We start from the raw sequence: 23,510 nt of genomic DNA, 5'->3' as shown, positions 1-23,510 counted from the left end.
TTTTATAATGGTACATTTCTCAGAATCTTCAGTTATCATGTGCAATGTAAAAGTAACATCCTGGAAGATCTAGAGGTTGCTTTTAAACTTCACTTAGTATTAGAAGAAATTACCTATGAGTGAGAGCTTAGTGCTCTCACTAAAGAAAGGAGGATATATAGTCAAAACATAATTCCTGATGACTTTTTATACAAAGTGCTGTGACAGAGATTCCCAAGTTGAAACTGTATTCAAAGTCTTGGATTTATTGTGTAGGGAGATGAGGGCACTTCTGCCTGACTCTTTATTAAGCCAGACTTAAAGCTCATTGACAGAACTTTCAGCCTTGAGTGACCCTCCGTCCAAGAACTGGGCAGTATTCAGATACTCTGTGTGGGAGACTGTCCTGCATGGCATAGTACATGGCATAATGTACAATTACTGTACATACGGTCTGCACTTTTGCTGCCTGGTCATTTGGCATCCATTGCTTAAGAAAGCAGAGTCTCCCAAAACATAAAAATAACTGCTTTTAATTTATTTATGAAAAATCAGAATAAGACAATGTCTTTAAAGGAAATAAATTTAAAAAGTTAAAAGGAAAGAAGTTGAGGAATTGTGCTTTTGAGTATTAAAAACATAGCACTCTTTAAAAAGGATAAAATAAACACCTACACATGTATAATAGCTCCTAATATGAACCAAGTTCACATCCTGTACACATGTCCTCCTCACAGCTTTCTGAGCTAGGAGTGCCATTATCATTTTATAGAATAAAGAAATGGAGTCTTAGCAGTTTTAAGACTTGCCCAAGGTCATAAAGTTTGTAAATGGGGAAAATGGAATTTAAACTCAGGCCTGCTGTTTCTTGACGTTCTGGGATCTTAGCATCACACAGCAGCCACAGCCTGGTAACACCATTATCAAACAGTATACTCCTTTCATTGCACCTGTAATAGATGATGTGTACCTAAAAACAAAAGCCATACTACACCATCTACAAGCTGGCCCTGCCTGTCTCTCTGATCTCATCTTCTCCCACTCTTGGCCTCACCCTTCACTCTGCATCACCTTGTTGTTCCTAGGAACACAGTGGGCTTGTCCTGTTTCAGGGTCCTTGCATTTTCCTTTGTTGCCTTTTCCCAAATCTCCCAGTGGAAAGCAGTCTCACTTCATTCAAGGCCCTGTTCAAATGTTTCCCTCATCAACCTACATAAAATAGTACTCTCCCACCACTCTCTCCCCACCTCCTGCTCCCTGGCTCTCTTTCTTCAACCCATGTCACCACCACCTGACATTACGTTGTCTCAACTACACTACCTGATGTACATTATTTTTTGTCTGATTATTCATCGCGTTTCCCACTGGACCAAAATCTCCACGAGGAGAGGGACTTTCACTCTCTTATTCCCCCTAGAATCCCTGTCACTTAGAATATGGCCTGGCAGAGAGGGGATGCTCAGTAAATATTTGCTGAATTAACTTTCCGTGATTTTCATTTCCATCATCACTTCTGTGATTGTTTTCTTTCTGTTTTTAGGCCTTAAAGTCTTCCTTCTAACTCTTGTTGGCCTGTCATCACCTTGCCCCACACGATGGACCTTTAGAAAAAGATCATTTACCTACTCTTTCTCATGAAATTTCTTTAGCAATGTGAAGTCTTGTTCTAATCTGTCAGTTTTGGTACCAGGAAGGGGATTGAAGCATTTTAGTGTCACTGTTATAGAATATTCATATAGGGCCTAATAGAGAATCATGTGCCAAGGTGTTGACCAAGCTACCATGTGCTGACCATGCTTGACCCTTTGCAAGAGCTGAGGCTTACATTCTCATTGTTGAAGTGTAATCACTGGAGGAAATATAGCCATGCAAACTGTGATGGGGAAAATTATGTTCTGACAGCAATGTGTGCTTCATGAAGACATTGGAAATTTTTAAGCCTCAAATTTTATAAAGATCACCGAATTCCTGCTGATATTTCTAACATGAAATTGGCTAAAAAACTATTACCAGCTGCATATTCTGTTTTCACAATGATATTTATTATAAATTTTTAGAGTAGCCAAATTAAATAGATTGTTTGATATAAGTAAACTTTTAATAATTTTTTCATTTGAGGTATTATCGAAGAATTTGAGTTTCCTATGTTCTATATAGGACAGTATTCAGTTGGGGAAAAAGTAAATGTTAATTTAGAAGTGCTCTGAAAGTCTTCATCAGGAAAAAACTTGTTTAAGATGTTTCAAAGGCCTTTACCAGAAACTGGTTATGCGATCTTAAGTAAGCTAGTTCATCTTTTTGTGCATTGGTGTGATGGACTATAAGCTATAAACAAAGTTGAATGTCAACTCAGCGTAGCAATGTGATTGAATTAATTAGAAATTCTTGTTATAAAGATTGAGAGTTTAAATAAATTGATCTTGTTAAGTTAGTCTAATAAAGCTTAGTGTGGAATTTGCAATATTGTCCTTGTTTTTCTCTATTTTGAACAGGACAGAGATCTCTTTAAAAAGGCTTTATGCATTCCTTGGTGAGAATTTTATTTTCCTCCTTTGTATATTTTAACAATATAATACTGGTATTCAGTTAATGCCATATCATCATAATTAAAAGAAGATATGACAACATCTTTTGTTCAACCAAATATGAGCACCTACTATGTGCCAGGTATTGTTCTAGTTACTTGAGATACATCAGTGAACAGAATAGACAAAAGTCCTTGACCTCTTGGAGTTTACATTCTAGAGGGAAAGACAATATACAAGAAGTATAAGTAGATTATATAGTATGTTAGATGGTGTTAGGATTATAGAAAAGAAATTGAGCAGAGTAAGATAGTCCAGGAATGCTGGAGACAGTCAGGGTAGTTTTAAACCGGGCAGTCAGGGTAGATTTCATTGAGACAGTGATATGCAAGCAAAAAAGAAAAATAATTTAAGGAGAGGTTTGATGCATAAGGATATATTGGGGGAAGGATTCAGACAGATGGACCCTGAGGCAGAATCCTGACCAGAACTTTGAGGATATTGTAAAGGAGGAAAAAAACTTCTTCTCTTAGGTTTGGCTACTGGCCCTGCAAATCAGACTGACAAAAGACAGATTAACAGGAAATAGGGGATACAAGTTTTAATAGATGTTAAAAATTTTATTTCTACTTGCATGAAGCCTTCTTGTATATAAAATGAAGACCCAAAGAAGTGGTTAAACTCAGGGGTTTATATGCTACTTTACCAAAGGACAATAAATTGTGGAGAAGTAACTAGACAAAGGAAGGGGGGTTGGCTTCTGTGGGTGGTAAATTGTGGGAAGGTAAATTTATGGGGAAACTAATGGAAGATAAGGGTTATTTAGGAGGGTTTGTTACACAGACTGAAGTTGGTTCCTTCTCCATTGATGAATAGTGATTAAGAGTCCTCTTACTCTTGGTATGGGAGAGGGACACACCTTTACAGATGGAAATTCATGTCTTGCTTTTAGACATAAAGGGGGACAGCAGAGGGCTGATTGCTTTCAGCTCAAAGTGGCATATTTTGGCCTGGCAGACTCTTAACCCCCTTCATTACCAAGGATGCCAGTGCAGCTGGAGTGGAGCAAGTGGGGAGGGGGAGAGGGTAGGGAAAGATGAGGTCAGAGCTCTAATTTTTTGGGGGGTTGGGGAAGGGGGCTGCCAGATCCTGTAGGGCACTATTAACCTCCAAAAAGACTTTGAATTTTACTCTGAAAGAAACAGGGATCCAATGAACAAGAGGTAAGACATTTTCAATATGTGAACATTACCTACGTTTAAAGTGAATTCTTCTGTAAACCCTCTCTGACTGAAACTCTTGGGAGGTGTTTGCTAAAATGAAGCCAAGTGTTTCTTCTCACTGGTCTCTTGGTGGTTCCCCCCTTGTCAACTGAGTGTTTAATTGACTAGTTTAGGATCAGGTATTTTATACAGGAAGTTGCTTAGCAGGGCCCCCTGCCTCTGCCTAGCAGGTCTGGAGGTCTGAATGTTGAGGAGACCCCTCAGGGGTGTGGTTAGGACTTGGCTATAAGTTATGTCCCCCAGCCTGATCTACTGAAACATATAACATTCTTCAGATTGGGCCGCACCACCCCTGGTGAGGCCTCCTGTAGAGGAGACAACAATAGCACACCTCTCTCATACAGCAGTGTGAGTGACACTGAATCAGTATATGCATCTCACTCTTCCCACCCCCCCACACCCCCACCCGGCCGGTGCTCCCTTCTTAGTGGGACACACGCCCTTCAGTGCAAACATCCCCAAGGCCAGACCTTACCCACTTGCCGGAGGGTCTTCTCAGCCTCTGTTGCTTTTTCTGTCCTGTAATGTGCCAGTGCCTTTTTCTCTCATCTCCAGCACGTTATAATCAGCAAACCTTTCTGGTATCTATCAATATAAGAAAATATTCAAGTGGCAGTGGGCGCATTCTCATTTGATAGCATGGTGCCATCATTGCAATCCCTAAATATGATCGATACTCACACTCTTTTTTTTTTTTTTTTCCATCCAGGGAGGGTGTCAGTGTACAGAATTGGGCATCTAGGGACATTGGGTTAAATACAAATGCCGAGTGCGCCAATTCATGAAGTTTGTGAGTGAATTCTCGTAGCACTTAATAAAATCGGTGCTCTGTTTGGTACAATCAGTGGTAAAGGGTCACCCCCTCACCTGCCTGCAGTGTAGTTCAGATCTCAGCCATTGTCAGAGTTTTGCTCTCGCATAACTTGGCCTAGTGGGATTCCATAACTTGCCTATAGCACATGCAGGTAAATTTGCAAAGTTTTAACAGTCAGGCAGCCCCTGTGAAGATGTGTTTTTGCCCAGGTCTAGAATGATCATTTTGATTCAAATTGTAGCTTAAGATTGCTCTAAATCCCAAATCCTAGACAAGGCATCTAATTTCTGAGTGTAGCTGGAAGAAAGCCAGGCCTCTTTATGATCCAATCTCAGGACATAGGTGTATTCAATTTTTATCCAAAAAGTAATTTTAAATCAAGTTAGATGTTTATGCCATTTTTCAAGAAAATGTAGGGAGGAATTACTTTAAAGCAAAAGAACATTTGTAAACATCATTTTTCATCTGTCACAGTCTGTCACATGGTATCTTTCTTACAAAATTTCTTATCTTTTTTCAACTCACCTAAGTTGACTGATAGAATAGTGAGGACTTTGAATACTTTTTTTGTTTCTGTTTTATCTCCAGTACTGTATGGAGGTTTTGGAAATATTAATCTAGACATAGAAACATTTCCAAATCCCATTTATTTTGGATGTGTTTAATATGTCTGGCCATGTCTCCTGTATACGCCTATTCACAGGACATTTCTGCAATCCAAGTCATGTACAGGAAAAAAATTCATCTTTAAAAGATTATTTCCACACTGATCTCTGTGTGTGAAATATTATGGGGAAGGAAGAGTTTGAATCATAAAAGACTTTTTGCTTACGTTATTTTAGGTTTTTGTGGCATTTTAAAAAGAATTCATTTATTTTTTAAAATTACTCTTTACAGTCATATTGTAAGTTAATATAATTAATCCTGCTTTTCCAAGTAAGAAAATGATAATGTCATGGGACCTAGGGAACAAAAGTAACTTTTACCACTGAATTCAGCTCTAAATATGCCACTTGTTTGTTGCTTCTGATGACCATTTATGGAACCAAAAAATGAATCTTGGGAGACAAAACAATATGTCTAGAGAATAGCGAAGCAAAGGAATGGATGGGATACCTTAATGACTGGCTTAAATATGTAGACCTCTGAAAGGATATCTCCATATGCATCACCCAAAGACAGTTCAAACTTGATAGATCCAGAGCCATAGTCATTATACACAGTCACAGGGAATGCTAATCATTCCCCCTCGATTCTCCTTTAACACTTTATAAAGTATGCACACCTCTATCATAGCACTTTTAACATTGCATTGTACCTTATATGCCAGTCTTCTCCTACTGTACTGCCAACTCCTTATGGCAGGACATGGATGTTCCTGACCTTCATAAGACAGTCAATAAATGCCATTCAAATGAAAGAAGGAAGGGAGGGAAGGAGGGAGGAAGGAAGGAAGGGAAGGAACAAGCTAGCAAATGAGAGGGGCAGTGGTCAATGAGATGTGCATGGTCCACAGCATTGCTATGATTGCTCAGTTTCCCTGGAAATTACCATGGAACAGATTTTTTCCATGTGAGGTGTTTGTATCAGAATCACCTGGTTGGGGTGCTTCCTAAAATTCAAATTCCTGCATCCCGACTCAAACCTACTGAATCAAAATCAGCATTTTTGAAGGAGCCCCCAGGATATTCATTGTGAGCAATGGAGTTGGGCAATCATTGCCCCAGAGGATCGGTTAGCTAAAGGGGAAGGTAGCCAATGATGATTTGTGACCTACTGAATGTGCAGGCGATGTTGGTAAATCTGCTTATATAGAGATTTTGTTTAAGACCCCAAGGTAAAATGATGTGGTTCTCATTAAGGGAAGGGGACTATTTCTCACCTAATTAACCAAATTTCTGAGAAAATTCTCTGAGCTACTATACTCTGCAGTTAATAGAAGGGAGTTAGTTCTGTGTGGTGTAATCTTATATCCCTACTCCTTTACTTCTGGGTCCAAACACTTTGTTTCTCCCCTGGAGAAGCAGACTTAACAGAAGTAATTCCAGTATTAAAAAAAAATTAATTGGAATAGCCCTAGAAGAGTACAGTTGATGCTTGAAGAACATGGGTTTGAACTGCTCAGGTCCACTTATACACAGATTTTTTTCAATAGTAAATACTAGGGTACCACGTTATCCATGGTTGGTTGAATCACAGATATGGAAACTGCCTGCGGGTAAGGAGGAACCCCATCCGTATGCAGAGGGCCGACTATAAGTTGTATGTCAATTTTTGACTTCAGAGAGGGGCGGTGTGCCTAACCCCTGCCTTTGTTTAGGGTCAACTGTAATTTTAAAAAACACTAAATGAAATCATTTTCGGAAAGGATCATGGATTGCTAAAATAAGGCAAGAGTAAAGATTTTCAAAAGTTTTCTTGATCATGTTCCCATAATATTCACAAACAGGAATGAAAATTATATTAGAAGGATTTTATGGCTTTTTGGGTGTGTGCTTTGCCTTTTTATTTACAGAACATGTACTGCCAACTAGATTTATAAGAGAACAAAGAATACGTAAGAGACATGAGTGGACAAGCTTCATATAAACTCTGCCAAACAAAATTAGATTTAGAAAATATATTTAGGTACATGAATTAAACATCTCCAATGTTTCTTTTTGTAATTATATTCCAGCTAGAAAGTTACCTAAGTATCTAGAACATACACTCCTAGAATACAGACTCCATTGTTACTGTAACAGATATTTTAATGTTAGTAAGAAGGGAAATAAAAATATGGATGGGAAAGGGGGCAAGGAAGGCAGTGGTCAAAGAGCAAAAGCAGACAAATATGTCTCATGGAAGCTGACGTGTTTCTCGGTTGAGAGGAAGAAGCTAAAGGTCAAGGTGAGAGAAGGTGACTGATGGAAGGGTTTGAGTCAAGGGCACCCCATAATGGGGGGTAAAACACTGGGCCAGAAAGCAAGAAATACATGTGGGTTCAGAAAAGATGGCAGTCGGGAGAGGGAGAAACCAGGGAAATGGGGCTTGATGTCCTCCATGTTCTAGATGCCGTAGGGTGCATGGTACCCTGCTGTAAGTCAGAGGGTGGAAATTAGAGGATGTGAGGACAGTGAGACAGATTTGAATAGCTCTTAAGAGAAATGGGGAAGGGAAGTGGCCAAGTATAAATGGAAAAATTGATAATTGGCTTTAAAGACCAATGACATTTCTTTGATCTATCAGAATCGTTATTCAGTTAAAGGAAGAAATAGATGTATAATTATGTCTATACGATACACGTAGGGAATTTAGAAGCCTTTCTTTGGTGTACTGTTTTTATACTCAGTTATTTTTCTTATTTGGAGTGGGGGCATTTTAAAAAGTTTGAGTCATCTAATACAGATGTTAAATGAGGGTGAAGAAAAACAACTTACACGACCTGGGAAAAAATATTCTGTCCTCAAATATCCATAAAAAATAGACCTGAGCAGAAAAATGCTGTCACTGAAAAGATGTTCTTGGGCTAGCCTAGAATGGATTGCAACCTAAATGAAGGTGTTAACCTACTTAAGGAGAAAAGGTTTAGTCTGAAGGACAAGTTAAAATTGGTCTTCTCGAAACAAAGACAAGGGATGAGTCATTCTAGGTATTTTTTAGAATGGTGCCACCAAGGCTGGTCAGAGCTCTGCTGGCTCACGTCAGTAGGAGCTGGAGTTGTGGTGGAGACTGTGAGAGCCATCACAAAATAATTTGAACTCTATGCCAGCACACTGGTTTATTTCTAGGGATTTTACATTTTCAGTTAAGAGTAGCTGCCAGTCGGTAGCAGGAGTGTTAGTATCTGTCAGGGATGATGAATTTTCAGAAACATAATCTCAGTGGAGAAAGATTTCCATCTAGAATAACCAGAATATTAACCAACTTGGGTAACTTCTAAATGACAGGCATTATGCTTGATGGGGAATAAGACCTTCCCCACGAAGGTTTACAGATTTGTTTCTTGCTATGGCATTTGGGTTTAAAAAAAATAACTCAGAACATACCCATCAAGCTTCTGCTCTGGGCCTGTTCATCCTAATTCTGACCCATTTCTCAACATCTATGGGACACTTGAGTTCCCTATGGGCCTGAATACTCATGGTACCTTTTCGACATTTTGCTTCAAGGGGCCTTTATTTCTTTAAATATCATACACTTAGCCAAATGGAGTTGTCCACATAGCCTATGAACCAAAGATAGGAGTAAAAGTCAGAGATACATGTTTTATCCCAACCCACAGAGCTGGTGGGTGAACCGAACCCGTAACTCTAGGTCTCTTTCTTGGTGAGGAGTCTGGGGAGGAAGCACCCATAACTCATCCTCCCGTATTTCCAACTTCTGAGACCAAGGATGGATATTCGTGCAGTGCAGTATTTCTACCTTGAAGTGAATATGACTGGCAAAGAAAAAGTTATTAGTGGCCCTTCTTGGAACAGGAGATGCTGGCACTGGTTCTCCGTCAAAATTCTCCTCCAGGGAACATGTAAGGGGTTGTGTCAAGCCTCAGGCATCACTTCTGCGTGGAGCTCAGTCCTCTCACGATATCTCCTCATCCCATTACCCCCCGACCCCCATTTCTGCTCCTTAGTGCCCCATCTTCCCAGGGTCATTATGTCAGAAGTGTGTACTTGGTTCGACTTAACTGATGGCCTGGGGAGAAAAAGTTTAGTAATAGCAGAAGTGCAAACACTCTAACAGGGAGGTCACACTTTAACAAGTACAAATTTACTAATGTTGCTTTGTATCATTGTGATCCTAACGCATGCTCCTTAAAATGAGATTTGGTGTTGCCTGATCTTTCCTGAGGCCTCAAGAGGAAACTGACACAATAGGATTTTCAGAAAATTTCCCATGTGCATAGCCGTGTTTTTTTAAAAAAGCATTTTGAACAGCTGGACACCTTCTACTCCCTATACCTGTGTTCTGTTCCCTTCAGGGTCCAGCACCTTGCATGTGACCCAACAGCTAATACAATACATTTGTTTGTGAAAACATGAGAGTCCCTGTCCCTATGCCAGCAGCTCTGCCCAGTATGTTTTAGAAAGGAAGAAACTACCTTTGTTGTCTAACCTGGAGAAGTGATGCAATCTCAGCGATTCTGGGTCAGGTCAGGCATGATGCATCTAAATCACTGAGTGATTTTTAGGGTGGTAGTTGTGTCTATTAGGAATTGTGTTCAGCTGCAAGTAACAGAAACCCAACCACAGGAGCTTAAGTAAATAGGAATTTATTTTTGCCTCCGTAGCAAAAAGCCTGAAGGCCATTCAGGGCTCAAAGGATCATCATGGATGCTTCCAGCTTCTTTCTCTGCCATACTTAGTATGTGGCTCTCATCTAAGGAGAGGGGAGGGGGGAGAACAAAAAGATTATTGAGTTTGTCCTTTTATCAATCAGAAAAATAACAGCTTTCCCAGAAGTCCCACCCAGTAGAATTCTGCCTATGCCTCACTGGCCACATGCCACCCTTAGCTGCAAGGGATTCTGGAGAGGCAACTATTTTTAACTGGGCACACTGTTACCTCGGACAGAATTGGGGTTCAGTTGACAAGGAAGAGGCTCAAGGGATAGGCAGTGAGCGGGATCTGCCCCGAGGAGCCACATGACATCTTTCAAATCCAGTTTTAGGTGATTGTCTGAGTGCCTTCTAAATATCAGTGTTGTGGTTCTATTTTTGTGATGGAATAGAGTGGATCGACTTGCGTTGTTTCTCTACGAGGGGAGGTAATGCCCTGAGTCAGTTATGCCTTTCCATTCTTACAAGAACAGTGGCTGCTTCCTGGCCTTTTCACGATAAAGAATCTTTGACTTATACTGTGCTGATTATAGATAGCAGGAAAGGACCATTCCTCCCAAACTTCTTTGACTTCTCAGTGTGATGAAACCAGTGGGCCCCAAGGACAACCACTAGATTGAAATCCAGTGGAGCTGGATTATCCGACCCCTCACCTGGCCCACTTTCTGTTCCTTTTATGCTCATAAGAAGTGAGGTTTTTCTTCTCAGGACTATTCCCTTGGGCTGGGGACCTTTTCTCTCCTCTCTCTTATTTTAGTGGATCTCTTACTTCACCCTCTCGGCTTAATTCCAGCTCTCAGTTAAAGTGTATCCCTAATCTTCCCTCCTGGGAAAGGGATTTGGGGAAGCAAATGAGGTACATCTGATTTTAAGAGCCAGTATCTGCACACATTTTTGTGTACCTATAGAACTCTGAATGGTCTCTTTTTCATGTTTTAAGTTTCATTTCCTATTCCAGGGCTCTAGGACAGAACTTCAAACTAGTGTGAGCAAGTTAAAGAATATGAATCCCTTCTGCCTTCAGGGTGAGGCAGATCCTGGGGCAGCCAGAGCACCCCTACTATAATCTTAAGTTGTAAGTGTCTCTTTCATGTACTCCAGTGTGTCCTACAAATATTACCATTTTCTTAGTGCCATGAGGTCAGAGAGCTTGGAGAATGCTACTTTCAGGCTGTTCTTTGGATCTGTTCTTTCTATCCTTCTTCCTCTCCTTTTCTTGTATTGACTCAAGGTCTACTGCTACCAACCTTTTGTAAACGGTTGTCCTAGCCAACCTGATAACTTAGTTGGTGTCTCCTGAACACTGTCCATGGCCGACCTGTGCTGTGTCTTGACTCAGTTTCATAGCTCAATGTCCCTTTGTTTCATCCCATCTTGATTCTGTTATATTCTACCAGCTTTGCTCTTCCTTTTACTTTTTTTAAAAATTTAACATCTTTATTGCAGTATAATTGTTCTACAATGGTGTCTTAGTTTCTGCTTTATAACAAAGTGAATCAGCCATACATATACATATATCCCCATATCTCCTCCCTCTTGTGTCTCCCTCCCTCCCACCCTCCCTATCCCACCCCTCTAGGTGGTCACAAGGCACCGAGCTGATCTCCCTGTGCTATGTGGCTGCTTCCCACTAGCTATCGATCTTACATTTGGTAGTGTATATATGTCCATGCCACTCTCTCACTTCGTCCCAGCTTAGCCTTCCCCCTCCGCATATCCTCAAGTCCATTCTCTACGTCTGCATCTTTATTTCTGTCCTGCCCCTAGGTTCTTCAGAACCATTTCTTTTTTTTAGATTCCATATATATATGTTAGCATATGGTATTTGTTTTTCCCTTTCTGACTTACTTCACTCTGTATGACAGACTCTAGGTCCATCTACCTCATTACAAATAACTCAATTTCGTTTCTTTTTATGGCTGAGTAGTATTCCATTGTATATATGTGCCACATCTTCTTTATCCATTCATCTGTTGATGGACACTTAGGTTGCTTCCATCTCCTGGCTATTGTAAATAGAGCTGCAATGAACATTGTGGTACATGACTCTTTTTGAATTATGGTTTTCTTAGGGTATATGCCCAGTAGTGGGATTGCTGGGTCGTATGGTAGTTCTATTTGTAGTTTTATAAGGAACCTCCATACTGTTCTCCATAGTAGCTATATCAATTTACATTCCACCAGCAGTGCAAGAGTGTTCCCTTTTCTCCACACCCTCTCCAGCATTTATTGTTTGTAGATTTTTTGATGATGGCCCTTCTGACTGGTGTGAGGTGATACCTCCTTGTAGTTTTGATTTGCATTTCTCTAATGATTAGTGACATTGAACATCCTTTCATGTGTTTGTTGCGATCTGTATATCTTCTTTGGAGAAATGTCTGTTTAGGTCTTCTGCCCATTTTTGGATTGGGTTGTTTTTTTTTTTTTGATATTGAGCTGTGTGAGCTGCTTGTAAATTTTGGAGATTAATCCTTTGTCAGGTGCTTCATTTGCAAATATTTTCTCCCATTCTGAAGGTTGTCTTTTCGTCTTGTTTATGGTTTCCTTTGCTGTGCAAAAGCTTTGAAGTTTCATTAGGTCCCATTTGTTTCTTTTTGTTTTTATTTCCATTTCTCTAGGAGGTGGGTCAAAAAGGATCTTGCTGTGATTTATGTCATAGAGTGTTCTGCCTATGTTTTCCTCTAAGAGTTTTATAGTGTCTGGCCTTACTCTACCTTTTCTTTTGATAAAGGATTTTATAGATGGGAGCTCACCCAACCCCTTTCTTATATATCATCTCATTGCTGGTTGACAAGCAATCATACCCTTTGTTCTTTGCAGTTTTGCCTTTTGGCAACAGTGAACAAGCTGGCCAAGCCCGGACGTGCCATCTCCTTTCCACCTTCCCACCCTCCTCCCCAATTCTCCTGTATAAATGCAAGTGTAGAAATTCAGGGTAATCTGCTGGGAGGAAGTAAGTCATTAACAGTAGTGTTCATTAATATTTCCCCTTTATTTTTTTTCCATCTATTTTAGAACTTGTATTAGTCTCTGAGCTAAGGAAAGACAAAGAGGTTATAATTAAGATTAAGAAGTGTTTCTTTGCTTTTTTCAGATGAGAATTCTCCAGCCAACTTCTGGGATTCTAAAAACAGGGGTGTAACTGGAACACAAAAAGGACAAATTGTATGGAGAATTGAGCCTGGGCCCTATTTCATGGAGCGTAAGTAACTAAGTGTGAAATATAAGTTTGTGATTGAACATTGCAGAAATATGCAGAAATCTATGGAGTCTTTCCTGAATTTTATTGTAAAGGTTTTGGGCTCTGGTTTATACATGTATGCCATGTTGCCCCAAACTGGAAAATACATTGTTTTGGAAAATACTCATTAGAGAACGTTCATATAATTTGAAAAACTTGTGTGTGTAAAATGTACCTGATGAATGTATGGTGTATAAATTATGTATGGTTATTTTAATGCTTTACACATTTTTATATACCCTTATATCTCATTTATAATTAATAGTATATTAATTACAAGGAGCAGAAAGAATAATTCAAGATTTCAGTTAATCTAAGAATTTTATTTGCCTGTAGAATACTTCACTATTATTTTTCCCAGGAGCAGAATAAGTTTTGCATTTGGGTCTTGGTCTTTCCAAGTGTAGATGAGATAGTGTGGGGCACACTGCCATAGAGATCATTTACTAGGAATCAGAAATTGACTGCAAATAACCATTACCCAGTTGATCTGATTTATACTGATACTTACTTATAAATACAAATGCTTATATATAGTACTTATATATAGTATTATATACATAAATGATTTACTGGTTGGTCCAGGTTAACGTCTACACTTACAAAATTTATTTTTCTTTCATGTAGAAAAAAATGAGCTCTTTAAAATTTTTCTGAGCTGTTTAGCTCTGTGTAAGAATTAAGCTTTCTATATGCGAGGGATTTAATATAAGAAAGAGAAAGAGTGTGTGGATCCTGGTACTTAAGAATGGTAGTTATTAAACCATAGACTATAAAGTAAGTTTGATTAAATGGAAATCTGATGTATGTCTTTTTTGAAGCATGTAAAACTTCTGTAATAGAAAAAGTCATTTTAAAAGATTAACATCTATTATTTTGAATTGCCATTAAAGACACCAGATAATTTCTTTGACCATCCTTACTGGTAGGTCAGTATTTCACAGTTTTCTCGAACCCCACTTCTGTCCTCTAAGGACTGTCTTTTTTTTCATAGTTCAATTTCTGGCTAGATTTTCTCCTTACATGGAATGTAGTTTTTAAGGAAAAATGCTCATGATAGAACAAAAAGCGGGAAGCAGATACGTACAGCATAATCCCAGCTTGTACAGCATGTAGGAAAAAGTCTGGAAGGAGATTTGCCAAAATGTGAACAAGGGTTGTATCTGGGAGGTGGGATTATGGGTGATTTGTTTTTATTGCCTATTTCTACTTCTCTTTACTTTCCAACATTGGTCCAGCTGCCATTACTAAGTAATGGGAAAAATAAGTGATAAAAGAATCTGGTGAAAATGGAATGGGAAATTGCTGGGTTTACTTTCAGTGTAATTCCTCCTTTGAAAAGATCCCAGGGCTTAAGAGGATGGTCTAGCTGAGAAGTATTACCAACTGAACTTCACGGAAAAAGGCAAAACAACCTTCCTGTTTGCTTTAAAATGCTGAAGACGGCTAGGAATGGTTGCCTGTTGATGGAGTACGCAGATTCACAGTATGGGGCTCATGTGAACACCTGGGAAGAAGTCAGTACCACACACTGCTATAATTGGTAACATTATGTATAAAAAAACCCATTTACAGAGTATCCCACTTGACATGATTGATTTTCTTTCTCCATGAATTCGAGATTCATAATGTCCTGGCTGATTAGGGTATAGTAAACATCTCTGGCGTGACAAAATTTTTTCTTTACATCTCAGTCTTAGTATTTAACAGAAATGGGCTTGATATTGAAGCTAGGAATTGGGAATGCTTTTGCTTTTCTCCTCTGATTTAGCATTTCCACCTTAATTCTTCACACACAAAATTGGGGGTATTGTGTAGCATGGTTGTAAAACTGGAAATATTTAGTAATGCATTTTTAAGGACTGAGAAAAGTTGTATAAGTGCAAGACAGTGAATAGGAATTACAGAAAGATTTGGCTTTAGAATAAGTTTATCTTCATTCATCAGAATGGGATCTCCCCCAACACACATCCCTATTCTTTCAAAATCCATTCAGTGTAAAAACCTCAGGTGGTGTTTATATCAGTGCTTAGAAGTGTAGTCTGTGTCTCTTAGATCTCATAGACATCAATTTTTTTACCCCATGTCTGGCTAGAGCAGACCTAAGGGGACTTCCCAGCATAATGAAGTTTTGCTTGAATCTCTGGAGATGATGGTGTAAAACAAAAAAAATCGGGATTGGGGGGTTGGGTTAAAAACTTCTATGTTTTCAGCCTCTGATCTTGAAAACTTATGACATTTAAAAATTTTTGCTTTCGTCTTCAGAGAGAAAATTTATCTTTAGCTAATCAGAAGTCCAAGCAAAGTAAATTCTCTGAAAATTGACCTGAATTCATGGGCAAACCTGGATTTGAGCACTATTTAACCTGTTTCTGAAAGTAAAGATGGCTTTGGGTTATCTGAATAAACTCCAGAGAAGGCAGGAAGCCCAGACTTATATTATTACGGGACCTGCTGGAATGAATTTGAAGGACAAAGACAGGTTTAATTCTGAGTAAGTGACCTTCCTAGACATTGGAGAGGAGGATCAGCTTCATTTGCACTTACTTGTCATAGGACTGTCACAGTTCCTCAAATGAGCTTATGCTTGCAGAAAATGAATGGGTCACCAGGGCAATGTGTATTCTTGAGTTTTGAAATGTAAGAGGTTTCAGAAATTGTCTTGGTATGCTAGGATATCTATTTTATTCTACATAGTCTTTCATAGACTATGGTCATTCATTCATTCAGACCTGCTTTTTGTCCTTCCTTCATTTCTTCTACTCATCTGTCCATCTGTGTCCCCAGCCATCGTGAAGTATTTAATTAAGTATCAACTTTGTGCCAGGCAGTATTCGAGAACTCACTGATTCCTGGATCAGTGAATAAGCTTAGAAATAGTCAGCTTCATTGCTGTTTACTGAACTGCTTTAACTTATCATTAACTGATCATTCATGATAATAACAGCACATTGCCATTTGTATGAATTATATAGTGCTTTCACATATCTTACCTGTCTCAGCCCTAGGAAGTGAACAGGATTAGGAAACTGCATAGCAGAGGTGCATGTAGCTTGTGTAAGTGAGAGCCTTATCTCTGATTGGCACTCAGGTTAGCGTGCTTTCTAAGATGTGGTGCCTTGCCCAAACGGAACCTTTGTGGGTGACTTTTTATTGGGTGGGGGGAAAAGGGTGGCTTCAGCCTCTTATTTGTACTGTCAGAGTCCTTGCTCTAACCTCCATTCGTAAGCCACTTCCCACCAACATCAGAAGGGCCTTTTTGCCCCTTAGATGGAGGTTTGGTGCTTTTCATTCTCTGCCAGCATACTTTACGTTTTATTGCCTATTTCTACTTCTCTTTACTTTCCAACATTGGTCCAGCTGTCATTACGAAGTAAGAGAAAAACAAGGTCCAGTTACTTCTCTAACCCTATTAGGATCTTCCACATTATACTGATATTGTCTTTGATTTTCAAGATTGTTTTTCTGAGCTTTAGCAGGGGAGGGCCTGGCCCTTTCAGGTTGCATTGGCCCTTGCTAAAGAGAAGACAACCTGCGGTACCATATAAACAGGTGAGCACGTCCCCGGAAATGTGGGTAAATTTCCTCAAAAGCATGAGAATTAGAATGTGTTTACTCTTTCCCAACTTGTGGCCTCTGAATAAAAAGAGCTAATCAATAGGAATCATAATATTAAGAATATAATAGGGGCTTCCCCGGGGCTTCCCCGGGGCTTTCCCGGTGGCGCAGTGGTTGAGAGTCTGCCTGCCGATGCAGGGGACACGGGTTCGTGCCCTGGTCCGGGAAGATCCCACATGCCGCGGAGCGGCTGGGCCCGTGAGCCATGGCCGCTGAGCCTGCGCGTCCGGAGCCTGTGCTCCGCAACGGGAGAGGCCACAGCAGTGAGAGGCCCGCGTACCGCAAAAAAAAAAAGAATATAATAAAAGCACAAAGGCAATGGTTAAAATCATGTTTTTGAATAAATTCCTATTAGCTTGATTTTTTTTAGATTATTCTATTTTAATGAAACAAATGATTAAAGGAAGAAGGACATTTCCATTCCATCCATCTTTATGGTTCAAAAGAGTCAACTTCTAAAACATGAGGAAAATCCAGATTTTCTAAATAGGAGCAAGCTATTAACTACTACCTAAGTGAATCTGGTAGCTATTTAAGGTGGTGGATGGTGTTTCAAAGATCCCAGTCTTTGAAACAAAACCATTTCTTGCAGCGAGTGGCCTGGAGAACCTTTTTCCGAGAGGGCTTGGAATCTGTAGCTGAGATTGCTTTTTAAAAATAAATTTTGAACAGATAATAGATGAAAAGAGTATAATGTTAAAAAGACACAAAAATGGAAGTAAATTATCATCCCCAACTTCATGCCCCAGTCACCAGTTTCCCCTCCCTGAAGGCGATCAGTTTTACCAGTTTCATGTGATCGTTCTAGAAGTATTTTATTCATATACAAACACGGAAATATTTTCTTCCTTTAGGCAGATGGTAGAATGATTGCTTTAAAATGCAATGTCAGAATGACACAATTACAGAAACCCCTTTACTTGGGAACAGGTTTAAGTTCTTTCTACCTTCCCAGTCACCCCCAACAAATACAAAGTGCCATCTCTGGACAGTGATCACCCTCCCATCTGTGGTGGACGTGGAGCTGGCATGCTCTTGCTCTGGGGGACCTCTTCATTTGTATTTAATGGAAGCTGGTAAGTTAAAATTTTTTAAATAAAAGTGTTTCTTTTTTTTGTTTGTTTTTATTTTTGCGGTACACGGGCCCCTCACCGCTGTGGCCTCTCCCATTGCGGAGCACAGGCTCCGACGCGCAGGCCCAGCGGCCATGGCTCACAGGCCTAGCCGCTCCGCAGCATGTGGGATCCTCCCGGACTGGGGCATGAACCCGCGTCCCCTGAATCGGCAGGCGGACTCCCAACCACTGCGCCACCAGGGAAGCCCAATAAAAGTGTTTCTATGTCTTATCAGCATTTAAATAGAGGCAGCTAAATCTTTTAGTAACTCTATAAACAAAAGTGTCCAGAAGATTATTGAAAGGGGCCAAAATGTATTTCTGTGATTCATGACTGGCTTCAGCTGTTCAGAAGGGACCTGAGAGAGAGAAGATGCTACTCGACAATGCTTTCTTCCTTCCGGGAGCTGGCCCAGACTGTAGGTCCTTCTAGGTTAATGTAGGAGGCCTCACCCTTCTTGTTCACTGCCTCTAAGGCAACATTTTTTTTACTGAAGTATAATTGATTTACAATGTTGTCCCAATCTCAGCTCTACAGCAAAGTGACTCAGTTATACACATATAGACATTCTTTTTTCATATTCTTTTCCATTATGGTTTATCCCAGGATATTGAATAGAGTTCCCTGTGCTATACAGTAGGACCTTGTTGTTTTTCCATTCTAAATGTAATAGTTTGCATCTACCAACCCCAAACTCCCAGTCCATCCCTCTCCCTTCTCCCCTCCCCCTTGGCAACCACGAGTCCATTTCTGTTTTGTAGATAGGTTCATTTGTGCCATATTTTAGATTCCACATATCAGTGATATCATATGGTATTTGTCTTTCTCTTTCTGACTTCACTTAGTATGATAAGCTCTATTTGCATCCATGTTGCTGCAAATGGCATTATTTCATTCTTTTTTATGGCTGAGTAGTATTCCATTGTATACATGTACCACATCTTCTTTATCCATTCACCTGTAGGTGGACATTCAGGTTGTTTCCATGTTTTGGCTATTGTGAGCAGTGCTGCTATGAACATAGGGGTGCATGTATCTTTTTGAATTATAGTTTTGTCTGGGTATATTCCCAGCAAGGCAACATGTTTTTATAAGCAGTTGCTTTGGAGAAAATACTCTTCTTTTTTTATAATCCAAAGGAATAGTTATATGTATTCCCCCTCCATAATTTGAGGCCTTATTAGGTGCCGCGTCAGGCTGTGAAGAAACCGTTGTCAGGTAGAATGCTCCTTAGTCCATATCCTTCATCTTTCCTGCCTGTGAGCAGGGCTGGCCGTGTGGCCAGTGGCTCCTCCCTTATCTGGTGCTCCATCATCACGCCCACGTTTGCTTTCACCTGTTCTTGTATCGGTTTCTCAGCAATAGCTTTCTGCTGTCCTTTCACAGTTAGAGTTTAAAATTGTAGCTAAAATAGAAGCATGAATACCAATTTCTCTTTTCCGCCCCTTGGAGTTGTCTTCCCAGTTACCTCTTCTCATAACTAAAATGTTCAGGGACATTAATCAAAATTCTGCTCTCTTCTCTCTCTTCCTCAGAAGGGATGTTGCTTAGTTACACCATTTTTTAAAATCTTGAGTGACCTTCTAAAACGCTAAATGATATGTGAAGATGAAACCTCCCACTCAGCATGAAACAGTCCTCTATTTTAGGGGCAGAAGTCTCCACTGGTGTCCTCCTGAACAGTCGAGGTGCAAGCAACTAGTTCTGTCTGGTACTGGATTTTTCTCTCTGGTGACCAGGACCAGCCTATGCATTCGGTTTTGTAACTGGTGATCTGTGTAAGTCCCCTTGGCTTCACACTGAATCTTAAAGCACTGTGAAGCTGTCTGCTCTGTGGATTTTGGTGATCATGTCCACAAAATCTGCTGTGCACAATGAGAATGAGTTTATCTTATAGTTTCAGGGATTCTAATTTATCACAGGGGTTGGAGATTTTTGTTTTAGCAAGAAGTAAAGTAACAGTCAGAACGGGTCAGCTAGCAAAGCTGGTCTGGCTAGCAACATCTACAGATTAAAAATAAGCAGACACTTTTTGGGGTCTGTCTGTTTCCTAGTCTTTTACCTTGCTGACTATTAAAACATTAGAAAAGAGGAGGTGGCATCCTAAGTTGAGAGGGAGTTCGGGGAAGATGTCTCGTAAAAATATACTTCTCTTTACTGAAAAACAAGCTGCTCACTGACTGGCCTTTGGCTGGGTCTGTGAGGCACTGCTGCAGGCAGTGCCAGCAGCACAGACTGCTGGTTCCCGGCACGTAGAACGTGATACTAATGAGCTCATGCCCGCAGAATTGAGTCCTCCCGCCTGTCACCGAGCTTGTTCCGCTTTGACAGGCCTTGTGCATGTTACTTAGCTTTGTTCTTGCAGAATACATGCTATTGGTCTCGAAGGAAAGCAAGTGGGACAGTGGTTTACTCAGATCTTACAGTTATTACATTTCCATAATCACCAAAAACCTGTGTTAGTGCTCACTCAAGTCACTTATGTAGGGTTCCAGGGAATTCATAGTAAAGCTAGAATTGCTGCCGAGGTCGTCTTGCTGGTCCTCAAGACAGCATGCTCACTCCTGCTTCCCTGTTTTTGCCACTACTCACTCCAAACTCTGTCCAACCCCATTTTTCTCAGCGGAAGGTTTGAGTTCTGTTTGTTCCATGAGACCTTTCTGACTCCACTGTGCCCTCACGTGGAATATTTTCCACGATCTCCACCATCTCTACCTGGCACTCTGCCTCTTCAGTGCTTCTCTTCTGGATTTTTGTCATCTTAACAGCTGCACTATAAAACACCTGCTAGACCAGAACCGTCTCTCTGATTCCCTTTGCACTGTCTAGCATAGTGCTGGGCATGGTAAAAACCTTTCACTTCATGATGCCAACTACGTTGTGAATCACTGCATTGCGATTAATGTACATAATGGAAAGACTCGATATTTTACCCATGATAGACTTTTTTTTAATGAGATTTAGATTTAGATTTTTTTCATTGATGGGAAATAATATTATATTTTTATATGTACTATTCCTAAATACTCCTATATAAGTTCCTAAAGTAGGATTTTTCTTTAATCATTGTATCTTTTTCTTAAAATAAGCAAACCAAATACTCTGGAGGAGACCATTTGGTGCTGTCAGGAAAGTCAGTGCAAGATTAATTTCTTTGGGGAATCACATCGAGTGGTCGCACTTGAATAATCCAGGGAACTCAGTTGAGAGGGTAACTCCACTCCTATAGGCTAGGACTCTCCTCTGCAGCCTACCATCAGCGTCATTGCCTATATTAAAATGACACCTTGGGAAAAAGACATCTCACAGTGAAACTTCAGTGACTCAGATGCTCTGTATACAGAGAAATTTCAGTGACTCTGGGTTTTATCTTTTTTATTTTTTTATTTTTTTTGTGGTACGCGGCCCTCTCACTGCTGTGGCCTCTCCCGTTGCGGAGCACAGGCTGCGGACGCGCAGGCTCAGCGGCCATGGCTCCCGGGCCCATCTGCTCCACGGCATGTGGGATCCTCCCGGACCGGGGCACGAACCCGTGTCCCCTGCATCGGCAGGCGGATTCTCAACCACTGCGCCACCAGGGAAGCCCGGGAAGCCTTGGGTTTTATCTTTGACACTTGTTGGCTTCATGGTAATTGTAGTTACTTTCCAAAAACAATAATTGACATGTTTATTGCTTTTTATCAAGTTCAAATTATATAGTATATAAATATATATACATACACACGTACCTATAGTTATATTCAATATATATACATACATATATATACACACACCTGTGGAGATGTAGATATATATTTACTGGTGGTTCCAAAATATGATCTCTCCTAGTGGCTACATTTAAGTCACTTGGAAAATTAAAATAATACAGGTCCCCAGACCCTCTCACCACAGAGTCTCCTACAGCAATCTTTTATACTCTGTCTGCTCTTTTTAAATTTCCATTGACAGCTGCAGTCTGTCTATATTGTAGAGGATAGGAGTGAAGGCTTTGGAATGGGTCACAGCCCCATTTGATAGGGTTTGAGTCCTGACTCTGTCGTTTCTTACTTGTTTGACCTTCGGCAAACCTCAATTCTTCAGCTGTTCTGTGGGGACAAGAATTTCTGCCTCCCGAGGTAGATATGAGGGGTCAATAACAATGGGTGCAGAGACGCAGCCCTGTGGTACATCAACAGCTCCTCAGTGAATGGTCGCTAGTCTTCTTCACTGATATTTTGGCGTGTTGTTTTTGTGCACTGTTTTTCTAATATATTTGGGGTGTTCTTAGAGATTTTCAGAGACGCCTATATAAAATCAAACAGGAATTGGTATAATCTGTTGCCTCTGACTGGAAAAGAAGAGATTGCTCAAAGAGTCCTGAGTGGGATTTTCTGAGAGGTGGAGAGGTGGATTTCCTCAGGTGATGCCTCAGGGACTTGTTTCAGTGTTTAAATTACTGTTTTTCTCCAATCAATTTACAGCGGAGATAAAAATCTGTTTCAAATACTACCACGGCATTAGTGGAGCCCTGCGAGCCACGACCCCCTGCATCACGGTGAAGAACCCGGCTGTGATGGTGAGTGCCCCTCAGGCTGCCTCCTTGAGCCTCAGTCCCAGAGGCCTTGGTTTCTATTTTTGCCTGTGCAGCCCTGGCAGGGTTATGGGAAACAATGCAAAGGAAACACATAGCAGTGTGGGCGCCGTTTTGGGAAAGGAAATCACTCACAGGATGGCTTAACTAAATCCATAATGTAAACCAGTGGGAAAATATGGCTTGATTTATAATAATTCTGTATATAGTCAACTCTCCAGGGAACCTGTTCCTGAAGGAAATTGGTGAGCGCCCATCCATCATAGAAGGTTTTTTTTTTAAACTTTGTCAGGGTGGCCAGTTGGTAGAAATGGTGGCGTTTTGCATCTTATGTGAATTTAATTTACATGAACTCAAGTGAGTAAAAGAGAGAGAGAAAAAAAATTCAAGTAGTGGGCGATTCTCCCTGCCAGTCAGTTTCACAGACTTTTACCCCCAAAGAGAGTGTGAGGTGGGGATTACGAATGCACCGTTCCTGCAGGAGAGAGTGTGGGATCCCTCTTGATGCTGAATTGAACTATCGTGCTTAAAGGTACCACATATATGTTTGGTATCACGTGACCACTCAACAGAAGCCAACCTTTTCACCAGGTCCTCAATTGAAGAAAGAGATATCTAACTTAGCTTCAGAGGAAACTGATTGTGCTGGACTTTTGAAGGAAAGTGTGTCCATTTCCAACATGGTACTTTCTTAAGAATTACTTTTCACAATTTCATGGTTTTTCACTTCACCAACTAACTTTAGAATCTAACAGCTTCACAGGATGCACTCCATTGTACGTGGGTGGTTGAACTCAGACAGTTCTTGGAGTCCAAAATATATAAATCATTGCAGTGTTTATAAGTCATTAATAACAATCAGGTCGTGAAAGTATAGAAGAAAATTATTGACTCTCATAATATAGAATCTTCATAATATTTTGTGAGTGTGTACACATTTATAGATGCATGTATTTTTGCATATAAGCTAGTGAACAGGTTAACTCCCTGAAATTCAGAATGTAATCTCTGCAGATGGCATTTTGAAATTGTCTGGCCCACCAATACG

General features: G+C 40.3%; 1 protein-coding gene across 5 annotated transcripts in view; it reads left to right on the top strand.

Moving 5' to 3' along the window:
- The window catches only part of HECW2 (HECT, C2 and WW domain containing E3 ubiquitin protein ligase 2), a 408,801-nt gene that overhangs the window by 231,095 nt on the left and 154,196 nt on the right, over positions 1 to 23,510 (top strand). For all 5 annotated transcript variants that reach the window (XM_059051743.2, XM_067026482.1, XM_067026483.1 and 2 more), the window contains 2 exons: positions 13,013 to 13,120; positions 22,353 to 22,447. In XM_059051743.2, coding sequence (XP_058907726.1) covers positions 13,013 to 13,120; positions 22,353 to 22,447 — 203 coding nt within the window. The remainder of the gene's footprint in view (positions 1 to 13,012; positions 13,121 to 22,352; positions 22,448 to 23,510) is intronic.

Source organism: Kogia breviceps, chromosome 2 (assembly GCF_026419965.1).
Source record: "Kogia breviceps isolate mKogBre1 chromosome 2, mKogBre1 haplotype 1, whole genome shotgun sequence".
NCBI classification, from domain to species: domain Eukaryota; kingdom Metazoa; phylum Chordata; class Mammalia; order Artiodactyla; family Physeteridae; genus Kogia; species Kogia breviceps.
This window is presented reverse-complemented; position numbering and strand designations above follow the sequence as displayed.